Source organism: Canis aureus, chromosome 16, assembly GCF_053574225.1.
Source record: "Canis aureus isolate CA01 chromosome 16, VMU_Caureus_v.1.0, whole genome shotgun sequence".
Taxonomy (NCBI): Eukaryota; Metazoa; Chordata; class Mammalia; order Carnivora; family Canidae; genus Canis; species Canis aureus.
This window is the reverse complement of record NC_135626.1, coordinates 8,780,471-8,799,090: the sequence shown is the minus strand read 5'-3', so window position 1 is coordinate 8,799,090 and position 18,620 is coordinate 8,780,471. Positions and strand designations below refer to the sequence as shown.

At 46.5% G+C, this 18,620-nt stretch overlaps 1 protein-coding gene across 6 annotated transcripts in view; it reads left to right on the top strand.

The window, feature by feature from the left end:
• The window catches only part of MED27 (mediator complex subunit 27), a 200,003-nt gene that overhangs the window by 165,859 nt on the left and 15,524 nt on the right, over nt 1-18,620 (top strand). For 2 of the 6 annotated variants that reach the window (XM_077851158.1, XM_077851160.1), the window contains exons 5-6: nt 1,414-1,521; nt 10,727-10,768. In XM_077851158.1, coding sequence (XP_077707284.1) covers nt 1,414-1,521; nt 10,727-10,768 — 150 coding nt within the window. Of the gene's footprint in view, nt 1-1,413; nt 1,522-10,726; nt 10,769-14,413; nt 14,591-18,232; nt 18,615-18,620 lie in introns of those variants that run through there. The other 4 variants (XR_013353931.1, XM_077851161.1, XR_013353932.1 and 1 more) reach the window with 4 other exon arrangements.

Sequence of the window (18,620 nt, the reverse complement as noted above, 5' to 3'; positions counted from 1 at the left end):
CTTACCCTGTTTGTAATTCTGGACCATTTTAGGAATACAAAAATAGAGAGATCCTCTCAGCACTTAGAAGTTATTGAAGGAACCAGATGCTCAGAATGTTCACTGATATGCAGGACTAACCAAGAGAAGAGGACAGCCCAACAGCAGAGAAGGGAGAGGGTGCCTAAAGGTGGCATCAGCAGCGACGGAGTTTATGTTGGGTCACACAATTAGGATTGGGGCAAGGGCTCTTGTCAGCCCATTCTGTGATATTGGAGCCTCATCGAACAAGCCAGACCACGGGTCCTGTTCTGAGTCCACCTCCAGGGGCTCACCTGGGGAATGAACAATAGAGGCATAGCAAAGTAACCGAAGAGTTACATGAACCCCTAAAAGAGAGGAAGGTGCTATTTCTCTTCTTAATGCTGAGTCCATTCCAGCAAATACAACAGGTTGCTTTTTCTCTGGCATTATATGAAATTGCACTTTTTTTTAGGTGTGTGGGTTTGTTGTTGTTGATTTTTGTGGGGGTTTTTCTTTTTTTTTTTTTTTTTTATTTTTTTAATTTATTTATGATAGTCACACAGAGAGAGGGGGGCAGAGACACAGGCAGAGGGAGAAGCAGGCTCCATGCACCGGGAGCCCGATGTGGGACTCAATTCCGGGTCTCTGGGATTGCGCCCTGGGCCAAAGGCAGGCGCCAAACTGCTGCGCCACCCAGGGATCCCTGTGGGGGTTTTTCATTTTGTTTTTTGTTTTGTTTTTTTTTTATCCATAATACGTGCTTAGGTTCTAAGAGAGCAAAAGCACTTAATGTATATCCAGGATCATGTTCCTTTTTGGAGATAAAATTCAGCTACTTTCCATTTACCTTCAGAACTTACGTGGTATTGCTTCTCCACTTACTACCAACTATTATAAACAGATAGTTCAGCCAGGCCCGAGCCTTTGGTGCCTGCCTTTAATCTCTCTGTTGTATTCTCCTACATATTCCATGGGTGTGCATAGGGCCATGAGAGAATAGGAAAATAAATGCGTTTACCAAGTCCTAGGATGCCAGAATCTTAGGATAGCCTTTGAAAAAGATCATCTTTCTTAAGACAGAAAAAATTAAAGGAAATTTTACTCTATCCAGCATATATTAAATCTATGGAACTTATCCTGAGATTTATAAGCCAAAAATACAAATAAATTCAGTGTAGTTAAAAAAAAAAAAAAAAAAAAATTCAGTGTAGTTACACTGCAGAAAGGCCTTGTTGCTCAAAGCCTGTTCCTGATCACTTTCGGATGCCTTCCCTCCAAGGGTTCTCCCATGTGCCCCTCAGCAACAAGAGGGAGAGGTGATCCTTTTCTCTTCACATAATCTTACCCAGCCTCATGCATTCTGCATGTTCGAGTGTAAGCTTTCATGTTTGCATGCATGTGTTTTGACAGGTGACCTTGGGAAAGGTGTTGAAAGTGATTGTTGTCATGCGGAGCCTGTTCATTGATCGAACAATAGTAAGGGGATATAGTGAAAATGTCTACACAGAAGATGGCAAGGTAAGCATTCTGGAGTCTTCTGTTTCATTTTCCTTTATTTTCTCTGTCCCAGAACAAACGTAGTAGAGTCCCAAATGAATGATATTAAACACTAGCAGTCATAGCTGAAATGATCAACAAACATGGTTTATCAGTATGAAGATGAACGTTTTACAGAAAAACATTTCTCTCTCTCCCCTTGCATTTTTCATCAAGCTTCTGCTTTTTCCTTTAAGCTTGATGCCCTTAGTTGAATTTCTAATTTATCACCTTAGACCCCAGTTGCCTCATTAAATGTGTCTTCTGAGGAAATGGATTTCTCTCTCTCTTTCTTTCTTTCTTTCTTTCTTTCTTTCTTTCTTTCTTTCTTTCTTTTCTTTCTTTCTTTCTTTCTTTCTTTCTTCTTTCTTTCTCTTCCTTCCTTCCTTTCCTTTCCTTTTCTTTCCTTTCTTTCCTTTCTTTCCTTTCTTTCCTCCCCCCCCCCACCCAGTAGTACAGTACATCAATAGCCCAGGGTTTGGCATTGTTGGCATTTTGCTTTTCCTAGAACCATGAGGAAAATTCAAGGTACTTTGACACACAACCTGCTCAGGATCTTTTCCCATGAAATTATTAACAAGCAGCCCTAAGGACAGTGCTTATCTGCAGCAGTGCATACTGAACACTGCCATTGGAAAAATAGGTTCTTTCCATGGGTGATTTGTTTCATAGAAAGTTCACTGGCGTGAACCCCTAATTTCTCCGGACTGCACACTGTCCATATGGCTCTACAGAGAGCATCAGAGGATGCTAATGGGAGCTGACAGCCTTCATTTGTGTTGGCTTCCAGAGTGTAATGAGTGCTCCGCCTGAGATACCCACCCGGATGCACCCTGGCCACTTCCTTGCACTAAGCCTCTGTCTGCCCCTCTCTCCTGAGCTTTCCTTTCTCTTCATGAATCCCATTAAAATTTTTAAAGTATGCTATAGTACTAGCACTCACCACCCAATGGCCACATTATAATGAGGATAGGACGTTCTTCAAAAAAGTGACAAATGTAGCTTAGCACATAACAGTGTGTTACATAAGAGCTATGACCCATAATGTGATGAGATTTGTGTTTTGAACTAGTAACCCAGCATCTCCACATCCCACACAAGTGTTGTCAACAAGGAAAGCTACTCTTACTTCAAGGACTTTGCCAAGTTCTCATATATCTCCCATTGAAAGCCAAAGCGTTCCTCAAGGGGAGATTTTCTTTTTTGGAAAAACCAGTGTCTTTAGAGCAGGTGTGGAGAATAAAGCATGTCATTGGGGCAACATAGTCTGTGTGTACATGATTCGTAAACCCTGGCAGCAGCTCTGACGAGCAATTCCAGACTAGTTAGCAGCAGGAGAAGTGACCCTGAGTCACTGGTCCTGACTGTATAGAGATGAGACCGTATAGAGACCGTTATAGAGATGTGGTTCTTGTTGCCTTTGTTCAAGGTTCACGACTTGTTAGTCACACCTGATATGAATCATAGCCCTTGTCCTCCAGGAATTTACTAGTGCCCTGGGGAGAGAAGGCTAGAAACATAGAAAGCTAATCAACAGTAGCGAGTGTGTGATAAAGTCACAAATTTGGGAGAGGGAGGAAGCATTTCTGATAGATTCTGAGGAGTGAGGGTTTACCTACTTTGTATGATCTCTTTAACACTGTATTTGATGGCCCCATTCTGGAAGCGTCCTAACCAAGCCATGTAAAGCACTTAGCACTTTGCCGCCTAGTCACCACTCAGTAAGGAGCTAATATCATTTTTATTCTGCACTTAAAACAAGGAACTTAGAAAGTTGTCACATACATGTGCTTCTAGGATTTCTCTGAGGTTACTCCCGCTCATATGCTTCCGACCATTGTCTCCCCCCACCCCCCATACATACGTACCGTGGTTTCATGTGTCAGCCCATGGAGATCACTCCTGACCTGTGTCTAGGTGGGACCTCTCCTCCCCAGGTGTACCTCATGTTTAGCCCACCCAAAACTTCACTTCTGAAAACCCTGGCTTCTAGAATAAATCCAAACTCCTTAGCAACACATAGAAATGCCAGGTCATCTGGCCCTCCTTTCCTTTCTGACCTTGTCTGCCATCATTCTGTATGTACATTTTGCCTTCCTCTCCAGTCTTTTATGCTACTTGGGGCTCCCACATTGCTTTCACTCATCTACAACCCCTGTGCCATTAGCCTGAGATGCTTTGTCCTCCTCGTCCACCAGACACACTCTTCCCTTCACACTGGCTTACTGCCATCCTCTTTCTCATCCTGTCCCTATTTTCCTAGGGGCTTCTTACATTGGCACAGGCTCTGGAGCTGGCAAGCCCAGGCTTGTGTCTGCTTAAAGCACAAGTTAGCCTCCTCATGAACACATCCTTGGCATTTTGAAGTCTTTTTCTAGGACTAGAATTAGTACATCATGGTTATTTGTTTACATGTCTATCTTGCAATTAATAAGCACACTAAGAGTACTCCACATGTTGGCCTTGTAGGTGTTGTGCTAAGCAAACTTTTCCTGCAGTGGTCATCGAGTCCTAGGTTCTGTTTAAATTAGACTCGTTCTCCAGATAAGGCAACTGAGACCTAGAATGTACAGCAATTTGCCTGCAGTCACACCCCACCAGGCCTCAGACCTCAATCTGCCAAGAGCACCTCAGGGACCCAGACCCTGTCACTCACATGATGCCGTCCCAAGGAGATGCCACAGTGCCTAGAGTGCTGAAGAAGCCCAGGAATATATGGAAGGGGACAATAGAGAAGCCTACTTGGGATGTGCAAGTGCTTACCTGGAATGGAAAAGTGGAGGTCCTCAGGGATGAGGACCAAAAGAAGCAGCAGAGCAGCAGGGATTAGAGTCATAAGTGCATCAGACAATGAAGGAGACATACACACATGCAAGGGCACACAGGCATGTGTCTTCCTAATGAGAGATTAGTGTGGGTTCTCTGTTCATCAGAAAGAAAATGAGTGTGCCTGGGAACCTGAATTCTGTTATGATTCATAACACAAATGTGATACAGGAGGCCTCTTGCTGCGTTTTACAGCTGTGCACATTGGCCTACGTGGTCAGCAGGGACCCTAAAACTGGGAATAGCAAGATCAAGAGGACCAAAGCTTTTGTTGTTTTAAAGACGCATTAACCACATTTGGCAGAGAAGCTCTCGGAACGACCGCTCTGCCCAGAATCAAGTCCTAGCCAATTTGATTAGCCCCTTGTTTTTTTCAGAGCACTTTGCAAAACCATGCAGGCATTATTAGTGTTCTATTTTTGAGTACTGATGCTGGTTTATGTGGATTTTATATATAGTTATATATGTGTAAGTGTAATTAATGTGTTGAAATGTCTAGCACATCCCAAACAAAATGTAACCTTTGGAAGGAGCTATTGGAGCTTGAGGTGTGGTCCTCAAGAACAAATTGCTGCTTGCAGTTCTACTGTTCCAAACATGCAGCTCTGCATTTGCTGAGCTGGTGCCTGAGTACTTGCCTGGGGGTGATTTGCTGCAGTCTAAAGCACAGCCACTGATACGTGGGCGTGGCTTGGAAAGCCATGGACTAGCTGGGGTCTGAACTGCAACTGCAGAAGTCTGTGTCCCCCAAACCCAAAGCAACTAGCACATCCTAAAAGGTTTAATTATCCCTCTTGCTACAACAGCAACCCAGCGCCACCCTCACCACACACACATACCCCCCATTTCCAGAAGCCAGCAGGTTTTTTCCCATCAGAATCCCAGCAAGGCTATCGCTTTGCACTTTGCAGTAACTACCACTACCACTACCCTGATCGTCTGCCTCTTTACCTGGGATGCATGTTTTTGAGACCAAGTTCCAGTAGACTAATTTCTCTAATAAAATATAAAAATGCTTTAAAACTTACCAACTCGCTATTCACTGTAACCAGGGAGGAGCAGAGAGCCATGACTCAGCATGTTAAAAGGCAGATTTAAGTTGAATACCTGGCCATTGTCCTGATTTTATACCCACCAGACTTAACTGAAAAAATAGAAGTGTCTCCGTTGAATTTATCTTATTAGAGGATTTAGGTTATGTTAATGCTATAGCTTCATTAATTACCCCATATCAATAAAAAAAAAGGCAGCTTTTAGCCTCCTAGCGAAAGAGAGGAAAAGAAATAGTGGTATCAAAGGGAACCTTCAAAGACAGCCAGAGCTGTCTCCAGGGTAATTTCTGATCCCTGCATTCTTCCCACTTCAAAGTTGGATGTGTGTGTGTCTGGGGGGGGGGGGGGGGGTCGAGGGGGTTGGGGAAGCTGGAATCTGATTTCTCTAATAAGTGTTGGCATCAGCCCCGTTTGATATTAGATGCAGGGAACATTTTGATTTGTTATAGCCTTTGAAATTGTTCAGACGACCTTCAGAAAAGCGGCCTCTTGTTCCTTCTGGGGGAAGGGGGAAAAGCTGGGGAAGGGGACTCCGGTCTAATTTGCACACCGACAGTGCCCTGAGTTGTGCTTTCAGCAGTTTCTAGTAATAAATGTCTGTCCTGATCGAAAGTGAAAAGTTGAAGAACAACAGACCTGTAACACTAGTTCTTTGGGGAGACTTACTCACTTTTCTATTCTCCGGGGAGGAGTGTGTACATTAAGAAGGTGACCAGGTAGAAGTTTATGTTTTTTTTTTTTTTTTTAAAGATTTTATTTATTTATTCATGACAGACACAGAGAGAGAGAGGCAGAGACATAGGCAGAGGGAGAAGCAGTCTCTGTGCAGGGAGCCCGACGTGGGACTCGATCCTGGATCTCCAGGATCAGGCCCTCTGCTGAAGTCGGCGCTAAACCGCTGAGCCACCCGGGCTGCCCAGAAGCTTATGGTTTTGAAAACTTGGGTTATCATGGAGAAACATGCCACCATTGCTGGTTTATGGCCCTCTGCCCCTATGGACGCATCACCTTACAAGGTGAAGATGCTAATAAATAGAAGTTTTAAACATTGAAGGCCTGTGTGAAGCTTATGAGTTTTATTTGGAATTGTCAATTTTAGACTATTGATGGTATCTTACACTATTTTTTGAAATGAAGAATCGGTAACTTTCTGAGAAGCTGCCAGAATTTTTACTGGCTGCTGAGTGAATTTCAGGGGTGATGATTGTCACATGAGCAGGCCTCGGAGCAGATTTATCATGTTGAATTTCCTCAAGAGTACCACCCACCCCACCCCCCAACCACAACAACTGCCACTGCTTGTCGGGCAGGGGGGCTCGAAGTCAGCCCTCCTGAATTCTAGCTGAAAGGCCATCTTCCTCCCAGGTTGAGGTCTGGGCCTTGTGGCAGCAGAGCTGGTTTTGAATTTTCTACCACATCCTCGTTGTGTGATGTTAGACATTTTACTTAACTTCTCTGAGCCTCTGTGTCCTCATCTGGGAGTTGGGGATGGTTTCATCATCCTCATCCAGATGTCTGGGAGAATGCAACAGCCCTGTGTCCTCAGGCTCTGCACGCAACGGGGAATCTGCTTATCCCTCTCCCTCTGCTCCTCCCCTCCTCACTCATTCTCTATCTCAAAATAAATAAATAAAATATTTTTTTTAAAAAAAGTTAACACAGGTATAGTGCAGGCCAAATGCACTGTCCTCAGTGAATGGTGTCTGCCCTCATGGGTGTGCTGGCGATGCTGATGGCAGTGGTCATTGTCATAGCTGGCATGCCCTTGCCTTCTGATAGTGGGCCATTCTAATTTTTCTTTCCAGTAAGTCAATTTGATTGTTACCATTCTTATTAGTCAAGAGGCCCTTTGACATCTTGATGTTTAACCTGAGAGCAAATATGTCTGTGCTAGAGCAATTGGTTATCTGTGGGGTTTGTTTCCATTTTACCCAAGAATAGAACACATTCCTACCCCCAAAATACTCATTCCAATCCCCAGAGTCCCAGAGGCTGCTCCTAAGACTGCAGATTCAGCCACCAATTACCATAAGGTTGGCTTTTCCATTTTAAGATCTAATGTTTGCCCAGAATACTGAGAGGTGCTTTACTTTCTTTCCCTGACATTGTAGTTCAGAATAATTTCCTGTTCATCAGGCTGAAAGTTTACAGCTTCCAGAATGATCCTTTTTGAATATCACAGCCAGGAAAAATAAATTGGTAGCCATGCCTGCCTTTGCAGCAAATAAGCTGAAGCTAATAAATATTCACTTGGATCAGTCCCGGCTCCCTGAAATGAATTTCTGAAATCTTCCTGGCCCTGAGGAAATGCAGAGCACTGACTCCAGAACACTCACTTACATGGCTTTCTTTGGCATAAATCTAGCAGAAAATCGAGTACAAACCGCCTGCTGCGCCTTCGCGGCAATAGGGGAGCCCATTGTTACCAGTTCCCATTCTTACCCGTGCACACCTGGTACGTAGGGCATATCGTCTAACATCCTTCTGCCCCAGATGGCTGCAGCTATTCCCTAGGGCCCTGAATTATATATTTAAACCGCCTTTCAGAAAAGAGCAGCATGCTCACTTTGAATGAGCTTGGTGTGTTTTGAGAAGCTAACAATTAGGCTGGAGAGTCCACTCTTAATTAAAGTTGTCCACGTTTCTCCCTAGATGATTTCTCTATTAAAACATTCCGCAGATACTGAAGAGTTGGGGTTGGTTATTGGTTTGTTTTTTTTTTAATAATTGTCTCTTTTAAATAAAAACTATAACTTTTCAGTTTATATGCAGCTTCTTCCTTTTCTCGTTCTCCGTGGCCCCATGTTTATGTCTTGGTCTGCCTACGTATGGTGGGAACAGGCAGGAAGGATAAACAGTGGAGAACCTCCGAAGAAACAGCTGTGGGCTTCAGATGGAAAGGGAGCTGTGCTAGCTCCAAGTTGAGACAATGATATTACTCTTCCTAAAATTTAGATTTCGAATCTTTGGCATCTCCCCGTCATCTTGGTGGTGATTTGGCAGAACTGAGGGATACAAAATATCATTCTTACTCATTCTGCACTCTCTGAATAATCTTTAAGTGCTGCATTTTTAAGCTCGAGGCTCCACTGCGGCACTGGGAACACAGTAGGAATTCGCATTCTCCCTGGAATGACCAGCCGGCCAGCAGTTTTCTTCAGCGGAATTGACAATGTGGGAAATTCCTTCTGTTTCTTTTGAGGTTTCCTTCAGCGTTATCTGGAGGTAACGTCACTTTTCCCCCCTACAAACTGTTCACCTACCAAATTAAAATTCTAATACTTAAAGCCTTTTTTTTTTTTTTTTTTTTTTTTGATCAAGTGGCTTAAGGCAGGGAGCGAGGGTGGGGTCCAGTGACTAAAAGTTGATGCCACTTTTCTGGAGAGCAGGTTAGCCAGAGTAGGAGAGAGGGATCAATTAGAGGCAGAGGCTTCTCTGGAAATCCAGGAACAAGATGATAACACCAGAGGGGAGAGGGAGAAGTGGACCCATTCGCATGAACCTTCAGGCAGAGTTCTAGTACTTCTCCTGGGCTTGGATCAGCTAAACCTGGCACTCTCCAACAGCAGCCCTGCTGGAGTCCAGAGGGACCTTCTCAGAATCATCCAAACCTCCTCCGTGGCCTGAAAGTTCTCAAACACAGCGCAGTTCACATGAAACTAATTCTGAGCAGGAAGAAGCCAGAGAGAACTGAATGCCTGTGTGCAGACTACCTTTCAATTCCAAGGACCATTTGCAACAAACCAGGTTTTGGTGTTTTCCTCAGAACAAAAACAGAACTCTAAACTTAACCATTGTCAAGTGCAACAAACACTTCACTCCTGTCCTATTAGAGGAACCTTCCCGTGTGATTGTTTCTCGTGTTCCCAGGTGCTCCAGAATCGATAACACAACCTATAGACCATACAGTCGTATCCCAGGTTTCTACCTTGACCACTGGCCAACCCCAAAGGCTGGTTCCAAGAGGCCCATTGAGCAAGTGTTTTAATTTGTTCAGCTCTGGAACTCATATATTGCAGTTGACTTGTTAGTACCCATGGGATATACTGACTCTTCTGATCTGCACTGTCCTTGAGCTATCCTCTAACACTGTATTGGGGACAATTCTGTTTTTGCTATACTTAACTCATAAATTCACAAAACAGTGAGAATGCATTGACGACTTACCATACAAAACTAAAGCAAACGTCCTTTTGGTCAGAATAAGCCACTGACATGCTCTGTACAAGACCAAGTGTGGCCAGAGGAAGACTGGACTGAGTTGACTCCGAGCCCTAACCACGACCTCCAGCCTACTCCCTTGTGAACTAGAGGTGCCCTAGATCAAGGGTCCCTGGCCTGACTAGCCATCACAGTTACACCACCATGAGGGAACAAAGCTGAAACAGATGAACAAATTCTCAGGCCCACTGTAAACTTACTGATTCAGACACTCCAGGGGAGAAACCAAGGAATATATATCAAACAAAAAACAAAAATTCCCCCAGCAGCTTCTGATGCCAGCCAAGTTTAAGCACTGCCAGGCCATACCATCCATAAAAAGCCTCTCCAGATTGCCATGGACAGTTAAATGGCTCTGAAACATTGTCTCATCATCTGGAAAGTAAGGTTGCTAGTGGGACCAGCCACTGGCTTGTTCTAGGGATTAATTGAGTGTGTGTGGAGGGCGTAGTTGGGTGTCTGGTGTGGAGCAAGTGCTCAGCAACTGGGAGCTGCTAGTTTTTCTCCACTCAGCAGGGACCTGCTGATGCTTATGATATGCTTGGGCCCACACCAGGACAACTCAAGCAAAAGAAAGTTCCAGGTGGTTTTAAGTGCAATAAAAATTTCAAATTTTTGAAAAGATAAGACAACAGGTATGAAAATAATATTTTAGACAAGGTAACTGGGAAATGACTCTCTAATGTGACGTTTGAACTGAAGAATGTTAGGAGGAGCCATGTGAGGGTTTGTGGGGAAAAAGCAATCTGTACAAAGATCCTGAGACAGGATTGACATTGGCATGCAAGGAAACCATGGTAGGAGCCCAGGTAAGAAAAGGGAGCCAGGGACTCCGCTCATGTGGCTGTGGAACAAGTGCCTGATGCTGACTTCCCTATATTCCTTCTGTTGATTTCCTTGTAGAGTGGAAATTCTGGTGAAGAGAGAAGAAATTCAGGCAAGACCTTTAATATGCACATGCGATGCCATGATTCTGTTATTCCATAATCACATTTATTATTTCAAGCTGAACGCAGTAGTTCCAGTGTCATCTCTCCAAGTCTACAATTCTAAAATTGATGCTCATGATATTTTCTCCTTCCCTCCAGCTTGATATATGGTCGAAATCCAACTATCAAGTATTCCAGAAGGTAAGCTTTACTTTTCATTTTTTACTCAAGAGGCAGTAATGGAAATATGGATGCTCAAAGGTGAAAACATTGGTCTTAAGTTAGAAGCTTTTTTTTAATATTTTATTTATTTATTCATGAGAGAGAGGGAGAGACACAGGCAGAGGGAGAAGCAGGCTCCATGCAGGGAGCCCGATGTGGGACTCGACCCCAGGACTCCAGGATCACGCCCTGGGCCCAAGGCAGGCGCCAAACCGCTGAGCCACCCAGAGATCCCCAAGTTAGAAGCTTTTTAAAAACTGAAAAAAAGCCATACACAAAAGGCTGCATGGTATGACTCCATTTATATGACATTCTGGAAAAGATGAAACCTTAGGAACAGAAATCAGATCAGTGGTGTCCAGGCACTGGGACTGAGGGCAGGAGGTTGTCCCCAGTGGGGGGTGGGAGGAAATGTGTTGGGTGATGGAAGTATTCTGTGTCTTAATTGTGGTGCTGATCATGTTCCCACACTCACAGAGCTGTACACCTACTGTAGAGGGAAACTGTACTTTCCTTCCTGTGGAGGGGAGGTTTCCAGTGAATTTCCATACTTCACTCTTGATCACCGAACACGTTGGGGTTTGCCCCACAGGAACAGGACACAAGCTGGGTGTCCTACAGTTTCACTCAGCCTGACACTATCTACCCAGAGACGCAGACCCCAGTCACAAATTGGGTTATTGCCTGTCCTACAGGCAGTAGATCGGAGGTTCCCATGCCCCTCTTCCTTGGGTTCTGTCGGTCCTCCCGAGCAGCTCACAAAACCCAGGGAGATGCTTACTTAGGCTTACCAGTTTATTAAAGGACATGATAAAGGATACAGATGAACAGCCAGATGGAGCGACACATAGAGCAAGATCTGGGAGGGCCTCTAGCACAGGAGTTTTGGTCCCCATGGAGTTGGGGTGCATCATCACTCTTGTAGTGGTGTGTTGGCCAGTCTGGAAGCTCTCCAAAGCCCATAGTGCTGGGATTTGAAGGAGGCTTCCTCATGTAGACATAATTGATCATTAACTCGGTTTCCAGCCCCACTCCCCTTCCTGGAAGATGGGGGATGGGAGAAAATTCTAAGTGTCTAATTACTGTAATAATGGCATGGCCTTTCTGGTGACCAGCCCCCACCCAGGTGCCCACCCAGAGTCGCCTCATTAGAACAAGGGGTGTCCCTAGTGTTCTTACCACTTAGGAAATTATTAGGGTTTCAGGAGCTCTATGCCAGGAACCATGGACAGATCAAAAAAAAAAAATATGTGTGCATTTTTTTCTGTTACCTCACACCAACAAAGGGTGAATTTTGCAGTATGGACATCATACTTTACCAAAAATTAAAACACAGAGGCTTTTGAGTTGTTCCAAGCCTACTTGGTATTTAAGCTCAGTTGCTTAGAGCCCTGTGGTCTCCGTAGGTGCTAGTATGGGCTGAAGGAGGCAGGCTGGCCCTGTCCTCATCCTACCACCACCCCCACTTTACACTGCCCACATCTTTTTCCAATGTAAGGCTTCCCCATGTAAGGCTATTTCAGAAATGTGAGAAGAAATGTGACTAGAGAAAATCCTTTCCCAGCTTCTGATCATAGAAGAGGGGCCCTTTCCCAGAGCACCCAGAGCAGCTCAGCACCTGGGGCTTATGAGGGCTCCCTCTGTCCCTGCTTTCCTCCAGCAGCACACACAATGGGATTGGTTGTGGTTTCATTCAGTGCCCCAACCAGCCCAGCAACAATCACTTACGGAACTCCTTTGCCAAGGGCCAGGCACGATGCTGGGTGCCAGGAATACAAGCGGACAGACAGGAAGGGAGGGAAGGAAGGTAACTCCAGAGAGTTACCTCGAGGACTGCAGTCAAGAACAACAGGAGGGGTTCCTGATGTTGGGGCGGTCACAGGAGGCCTGTAGTGGGCAGGACCTAAACCGAGACTGGCTGCTCATGAGGAGGAACTGGTCATTTGAAAAGCCACAAGGAGAGATTCCCAGGCAGCAGGCTGTTTTTAATTGAGGTGAAATGCTCATAACATGAAATTAACACAATTCTGTGACTTCTGTAATGTTGTGGGACATGCCCCCCCATCTAGTTCCAGAACCTTTTCATCATCCCAAAAGGAAACCCCGTCCCCATTAAGCAGTGAGTGTAGAGCTCCTGTATCAAAGCAGCATAATGGACCAGCTCTCTAATGGTGTTTAATACGTCACTTCACATTGTTCCCTAGACCCCTCACCATGAAAGACTAGGCCGAGGACGGATGCCTACAGCTAGGAGAGAAGTATGAGGCCCAACGCCACACATTTAGAAGCCTGTGAAAGCATTAAAACTTCACGATCTGATGACAGTTGAATGCAACATGCTATCGTGAAGCAGAAAGAGAGGTTAATGAGAAAATGAGCGTAGTCACTAATAAGTAACCAATGTTGGTTTCTTAGCTGTACCAAAGGTCCCAGGTCATGACAAGTGTCAACAGTGGGGGAAACTGGGCTAGAGATACATGGGAGTTGTGCGCACCATCTTTGCAACCTTTCCAGTCCAAAATCAAGTTTATCCTGAAAACAAAATCCTCTTGACTCTTCTAACACTCCTTTACTCAGCTGAACTAGCTAGATGCATAGTGGAGAAAATCACCTCCGACCCTCAGTCAGGAGCCTGAACGGAAGGTGTATGTGGTCATAGGTAGGCTCTAGGACAGGCAGCTACATTTGAATCTTGGCATTCTTATCTAAGTGACCATATACCTGAGGCATTTACTTCTTCGGCATACCTAAAGTCTCAGCCTTAAATACTAATAACTTTGTGCTGACTGCTTTTGTCATTTTTTTTCCCCAGCAGCTGGTGGAAAAGCATCCTAAAGAGAACACTGGTCATTATCCACATCGTGTTTTGCTTTAGTAGTGAGGAACATTAAAGCAGTTTTGTTTTTTTAGCTGGGTTTATCTCCGTGTCCTCTGAGGTATTGCAGTGACTTACCTCCTCCAGGCCCCACAGAGGCAGCCAGTGGCTTCAGGGAGCCAAGAGCACTGCCAACCGGAACTGGTCTTTTAACAATGGCCTCATTTCCATTCAAATACCCCTTGTGAGGGAGGGGCTTGCACATGCTTGCCTTTGCAGAGATACCTTTTTTTAATGTTCTGTGTAGAATTAAGTATTTTTGAATGCAAGCAGAAAGTTTATTAGGAAGTTGTAAAATGTGTGAAATACAGATTTGGTGAAGCATGGATGCGGAGAGACAGTACTGTATTTTTATTCTACCTCCCCTAAAAATAACCTGCCAAGCGCTCTCTGTATTTGTTTAAAGCACACACTGAAGCAGGGTTTAAAACTCGTATTAGTTCAGTCGGAGAGACGTGGGCGCACCGGCCAGGTTCTCCCTCGCAGTCTGTGTGATGTGTTTGAAGCAGTGAGAGTGGATGTGTTTGTTGGGATGGGATTTTACCCCCCTGGTGAATGGCATGTTGTCTGTGTGTGGGCAGAGCCCTTTCTGAGATTCCTTCAGCATTCCTACCTTCACCTATTTTTAACTAAATGGACTTGACCTGATACTGACCTGTACTCAATTAAAGAACCACAATTTGGGGATGGGAGATAGTGCTCTCTGATTACAACTAACTGCAGGTAATGAAGTCCTTTTCCTGTTCTAGGGGCAGGTAAGAGTCAGTGAATTAAGGAGTCTTCTGTCTTTCCTACTAAAACGTCTTTTTGCTGTCAAAGGAAGGAATATACTGGAAAATAACATAGTACAGAATTAAGCTTCATCCTTCATCGGTAAAGCTTTCAACTAATCATCATCACACAGGAGGGGTTTGGGATTTTGTTTAAAAGAAAGTCGTTGCCTTGCCAAAGATGCTGGTGGGAAGGATGGAGGACAGGTAGTGTGGCCTCATGAAAGGGCAGGACAGTACAGTGCCTGTTTTTCTGTTAGCCTCAGGCCGCGTTGGTGGACAGGGGACAGACTGCACAATGAAAACAAAGCTGGGACCGCTTCATCTGTGGCAGACTCCAAAGGCCTGGTGCGATTTATGGGTTGGTGGTTAGCATTTCCAACTCAAAATGCCAGAAGAGAAGGATTAGGTGGCAACATTTCTAACTCTGCTTTTTAGTCTTAGCTTTTTCTCAGAAATCCTATTTGCTTCTTGTCCACCCACTGGAATTTTGGTGTCCTGATCGATGTTCCTGGGAGCATTTCCCACAAAGACACTGCAAGCGTGTGGTAAACATCCCCTCCCGCCTGTCATCTGTCTGCTTACACTCATGTGTGTGGACCAGGAGGCCTGGTTGTCTGCATTGTCCAGAAAGGCTCAACCTGGAACAGGAGGGAGGTGCTCTTTCAGACTAAAGTGACATGGCCAAGGAGGGTCCTTGTTGTCAAGTGGGAAGGGATCTCTCCAGCAGAACACTGTACCCGAACGTCCTCACCCTGGCAACCGGTGCCAGACCTGCACCCCAACTCCCAAGACAGGAGTCCAGGCCACCAGCACCGACCCTCCTAGTACAGTTGGGGGAACTCTCTCCCAGCATTGCTGTGGTGTAGGACCCCAGGACTGCCTTTCTTTGGTATTCATTATGTGGTCGCAATCACTGTGGACTGCGTGTGTTTTCCTGCTCACAAGCAGCAATGGTGGCGGCCACAGAGAGGCTTGCTGGGAAGGTGGGACCCCTCCCAGGTCTTTCCCCTCAGTGTGACAAAGCAGGATGGTGGGAGGAGGGCTGCCTCACAGAGTCAGCCCCAGCTTATGCTCGCCTTTTTATTCATGGAAGAGAATGCCAGGAGCTAAGAGAATGGAAACACACACCTGTCACATTCTCCTCAGGCCGTATTTGCGGGACTCCCTGGGTTAAAACAGGCACATAAGGCCCTGTCACAAGTCCCACCACGTGAAACTAAATGAGGCCTGCCTTTTGTCTGCAGTGGGGACTGTCAGCAAGCCCTGTCCCTCTTCCTCATTAGACCCCTTACCCCGGTGCAGGGAAGCGGCAGAGGGCTGGGGACAGCTTGCTGTGGGGCCGTGGCTGCTGACAGGCTCCCGTCATTTACTGCGGTGCCCCAGAGGCTCTGTGCACTTCATCCTAGGGCGAAGAGGCTTTTTATAGCCAGCGTGTTTCCAGCAGAGCAGACTCAGAGAATGGGACTTAGAAATAGGGGGGCATCTGAAAGGGCAGACACACAAAGAGCCAGGAAGGGTTTCAGGCGTGTTCATATTTTTCTGACATTTAAACTCTGCAGGGGCAGTCACTGTTTTGATCTTTAACCTCCTCATTTCAAAACACTGTGCATTTTCATCCAGGAACTTAGGAAAAGTGAGAGAAAATCTGCAGCTACTTACTGCGTTAAGTCTTGGCAGGGACGCTGAGGAAAGAGGTGGGGAGCATGTGCAGCCACAGACAGGCAGGTGGAGATGGGAGAGGCAGTACCAGGAGGGCTGGCACGTCCTTTGTAGTGTTTTCACTTGGAAGCACGTGAGTCATCACCGGTGAACATCCAGCTCAGAGTCATCATTCCAGAGGCATCAGTGGGAAGAGTGGCTCTCTCGGGGCTGTGCCATCACAGAACATCGCTGTGGACGGGCGGGTTGTCCGGACAGCAGTGGCAGACGGCATTCTGGGCAGGCTGCCACTGTGTCCTTGCTCCGGTATTCGCTTACTCATACGTTCCCTCCCTCATTCATACTTGGAGACTGGCCTCCGACTCGTGCAGACTTTGTTGGGGTCTGTCTACTGAGTGGCCACCCAGGGCTTTTCCATATAAGAGAGGGAGTCATCTGTAGAAGAGTCACTGATCAGAAATTTTGGATGCATTGAACACCTACCATAATTGAGTGCCTGTCCAAGTAGTATGTGATAAACCTCACTTGTCACTAATCCCAGGTCCCTGGAAAGGGAGCCATCCCAATGAAGGATGGTTCCCAGAAGACAAGACTACCTCTTTTGAATGAGGCTGTGTGGCATGTGTCTCTGGAGTATGTGTATCTGCTGCAGCATCGCAACATCGCCAAAGAGACGCAATAAATAGTTGCTTTCCATCTCCATCTCTCTAATATCTAAAATTTCTCCCCAGTGGCTCATTTACGTTCCTTTCAGAAAGCCCTCCTGAAGTGCCACAAAGACCTGGAAGCACTTGTGGCTGTAGCCAGAGTTTGAAGCCCTAGTGCCACATCCCCATCCTTTCCCTCACCTGATGCCCTGCTTAGGTCAGCCAAGGCCCCCACGCCTAGGAGGATTCTGCAGGCCCCAGAAAGGGGTCTCTTATGTTGTCGAAAGGATAACAGATACCTTTTTTCAGATACCGTTGCTCTGACAAGTGCCCTTTCCTCTCAGATGCTGAATAACTTTCCTCAGGGAGGAGAACTTAGTTTTATAGACCAGATTTGGTGGCGTCTGGCTCTATGTTTTTGTGCATCCCATTGCCACCTCCTAAGTGTGTATTGCTGCCCCCAGACAGATAAAACCCAGGGCACCACTGTCTTGTGTGAGACCAAGTGGGCAGACTCCAGACAAAGGGCAGTGCAGGAGGAAGGCCTGCCAGAGCCCAGTGTCAGGCTGTCGGTGCACTTCGGGGACTGGGAGGTGGCCCACAATCCCAGGATCATTCCAAACACCAGCCTTCCCTAAGCTGACAGCTGGGCTGTATTGACCAACTTGGATAAGCAGAAGGAAAATGTGAGTGTGAGCCCCCAGGGGCCCTGGGCCCTGAGGATGGCAGGGAGGGATCTGTCCATTCCCCCTCCTGCTGGAATTCCTTTTATGGCCACCTTTTCTCTTCAGGGGCAGCTTTGAATATTCTCAAGCTTCTAAATCCAGAATAGAGTGGATCGTTGGTTTTCCCCTTACAATACCCCAATACCCTCCGCTTGCAAGGCTCCATCCACCACCGCTGAATGTGGTAATGACCAAAAGCCTAGTTCAGGTCCCCACACATAGCCAGATTCACAATTCAAGTGGAGCGGGAAGGCTGCGCCCACCCTACTGGTTTCTGGTTCACTGCCTTAGAGGAGTCCGTCTTGCTCCCAGAGCTTGGTTCTTCCTGAGGGCTCACACAAGCCTCGGTACAGCCCAGGTCAGAATCCAGCAAATATTTCTGGGCAGCCTGGCCAGCCACCATTGCCCGGTCCCCATTCCCACAGCCCAGCAGGCTGTGTCGCACTACAGGGTGGCTTCTAGCACTGGGCCTGCCCCCATCTCTCGGGCCCCAGTCCACATTCCCCATGGTGACCTTTCCTGAGAGGCATTGGCTGAGATCCATTCTGCCGTGTGTTCAGGCCCCAGCCAACCACCGCTTCCTACGTGGTCTCACTCACCTCAGTCTCCCCATGTGTAAAATGGACATCATACGAGTACCTGCCTCACAGAAACGGGGTGAGGTTGAGTCCACAGGCATGAAGTGTAAGGTGAGCTTCTAGTCTGGGGCTCACCTGACACTGCTCTCAGGTGCTTATCAGCAATGACCACCCTCTTCTCTTTAGGAAACTCTCCTCCTCCCACCAGTCTCTCACCTTGATGATCACTCCTCATGCCTCCTCGTGTTTCCACCATTGCCTCTCCGTGGTCTCTTCATCGTGGACACAGATGTGAAGACTCAGGTTCTGGCATCAGACTGGCCTGGATGTACATCCAGCTCTGCCTTGTGTGGACTGGCCAGCTGGCGATGTAGCCCCTCTCCGTGCTTCAGGTCCCTTGGCCACAAAAAGGGGACGTAATAGAACCTGCCTCGTGGGGTGTGTACTCTGAAGGTTCCACGTGAAGTTCTGAGCTCTATGATTGCCCAGAGGAAGCACTCAGTGTGTGACAGCTGCCGCTCCTCTCCTGGTCAGGGAAAGAGGCACGGAACTCACAGTCCATGGCCAGGTGTGT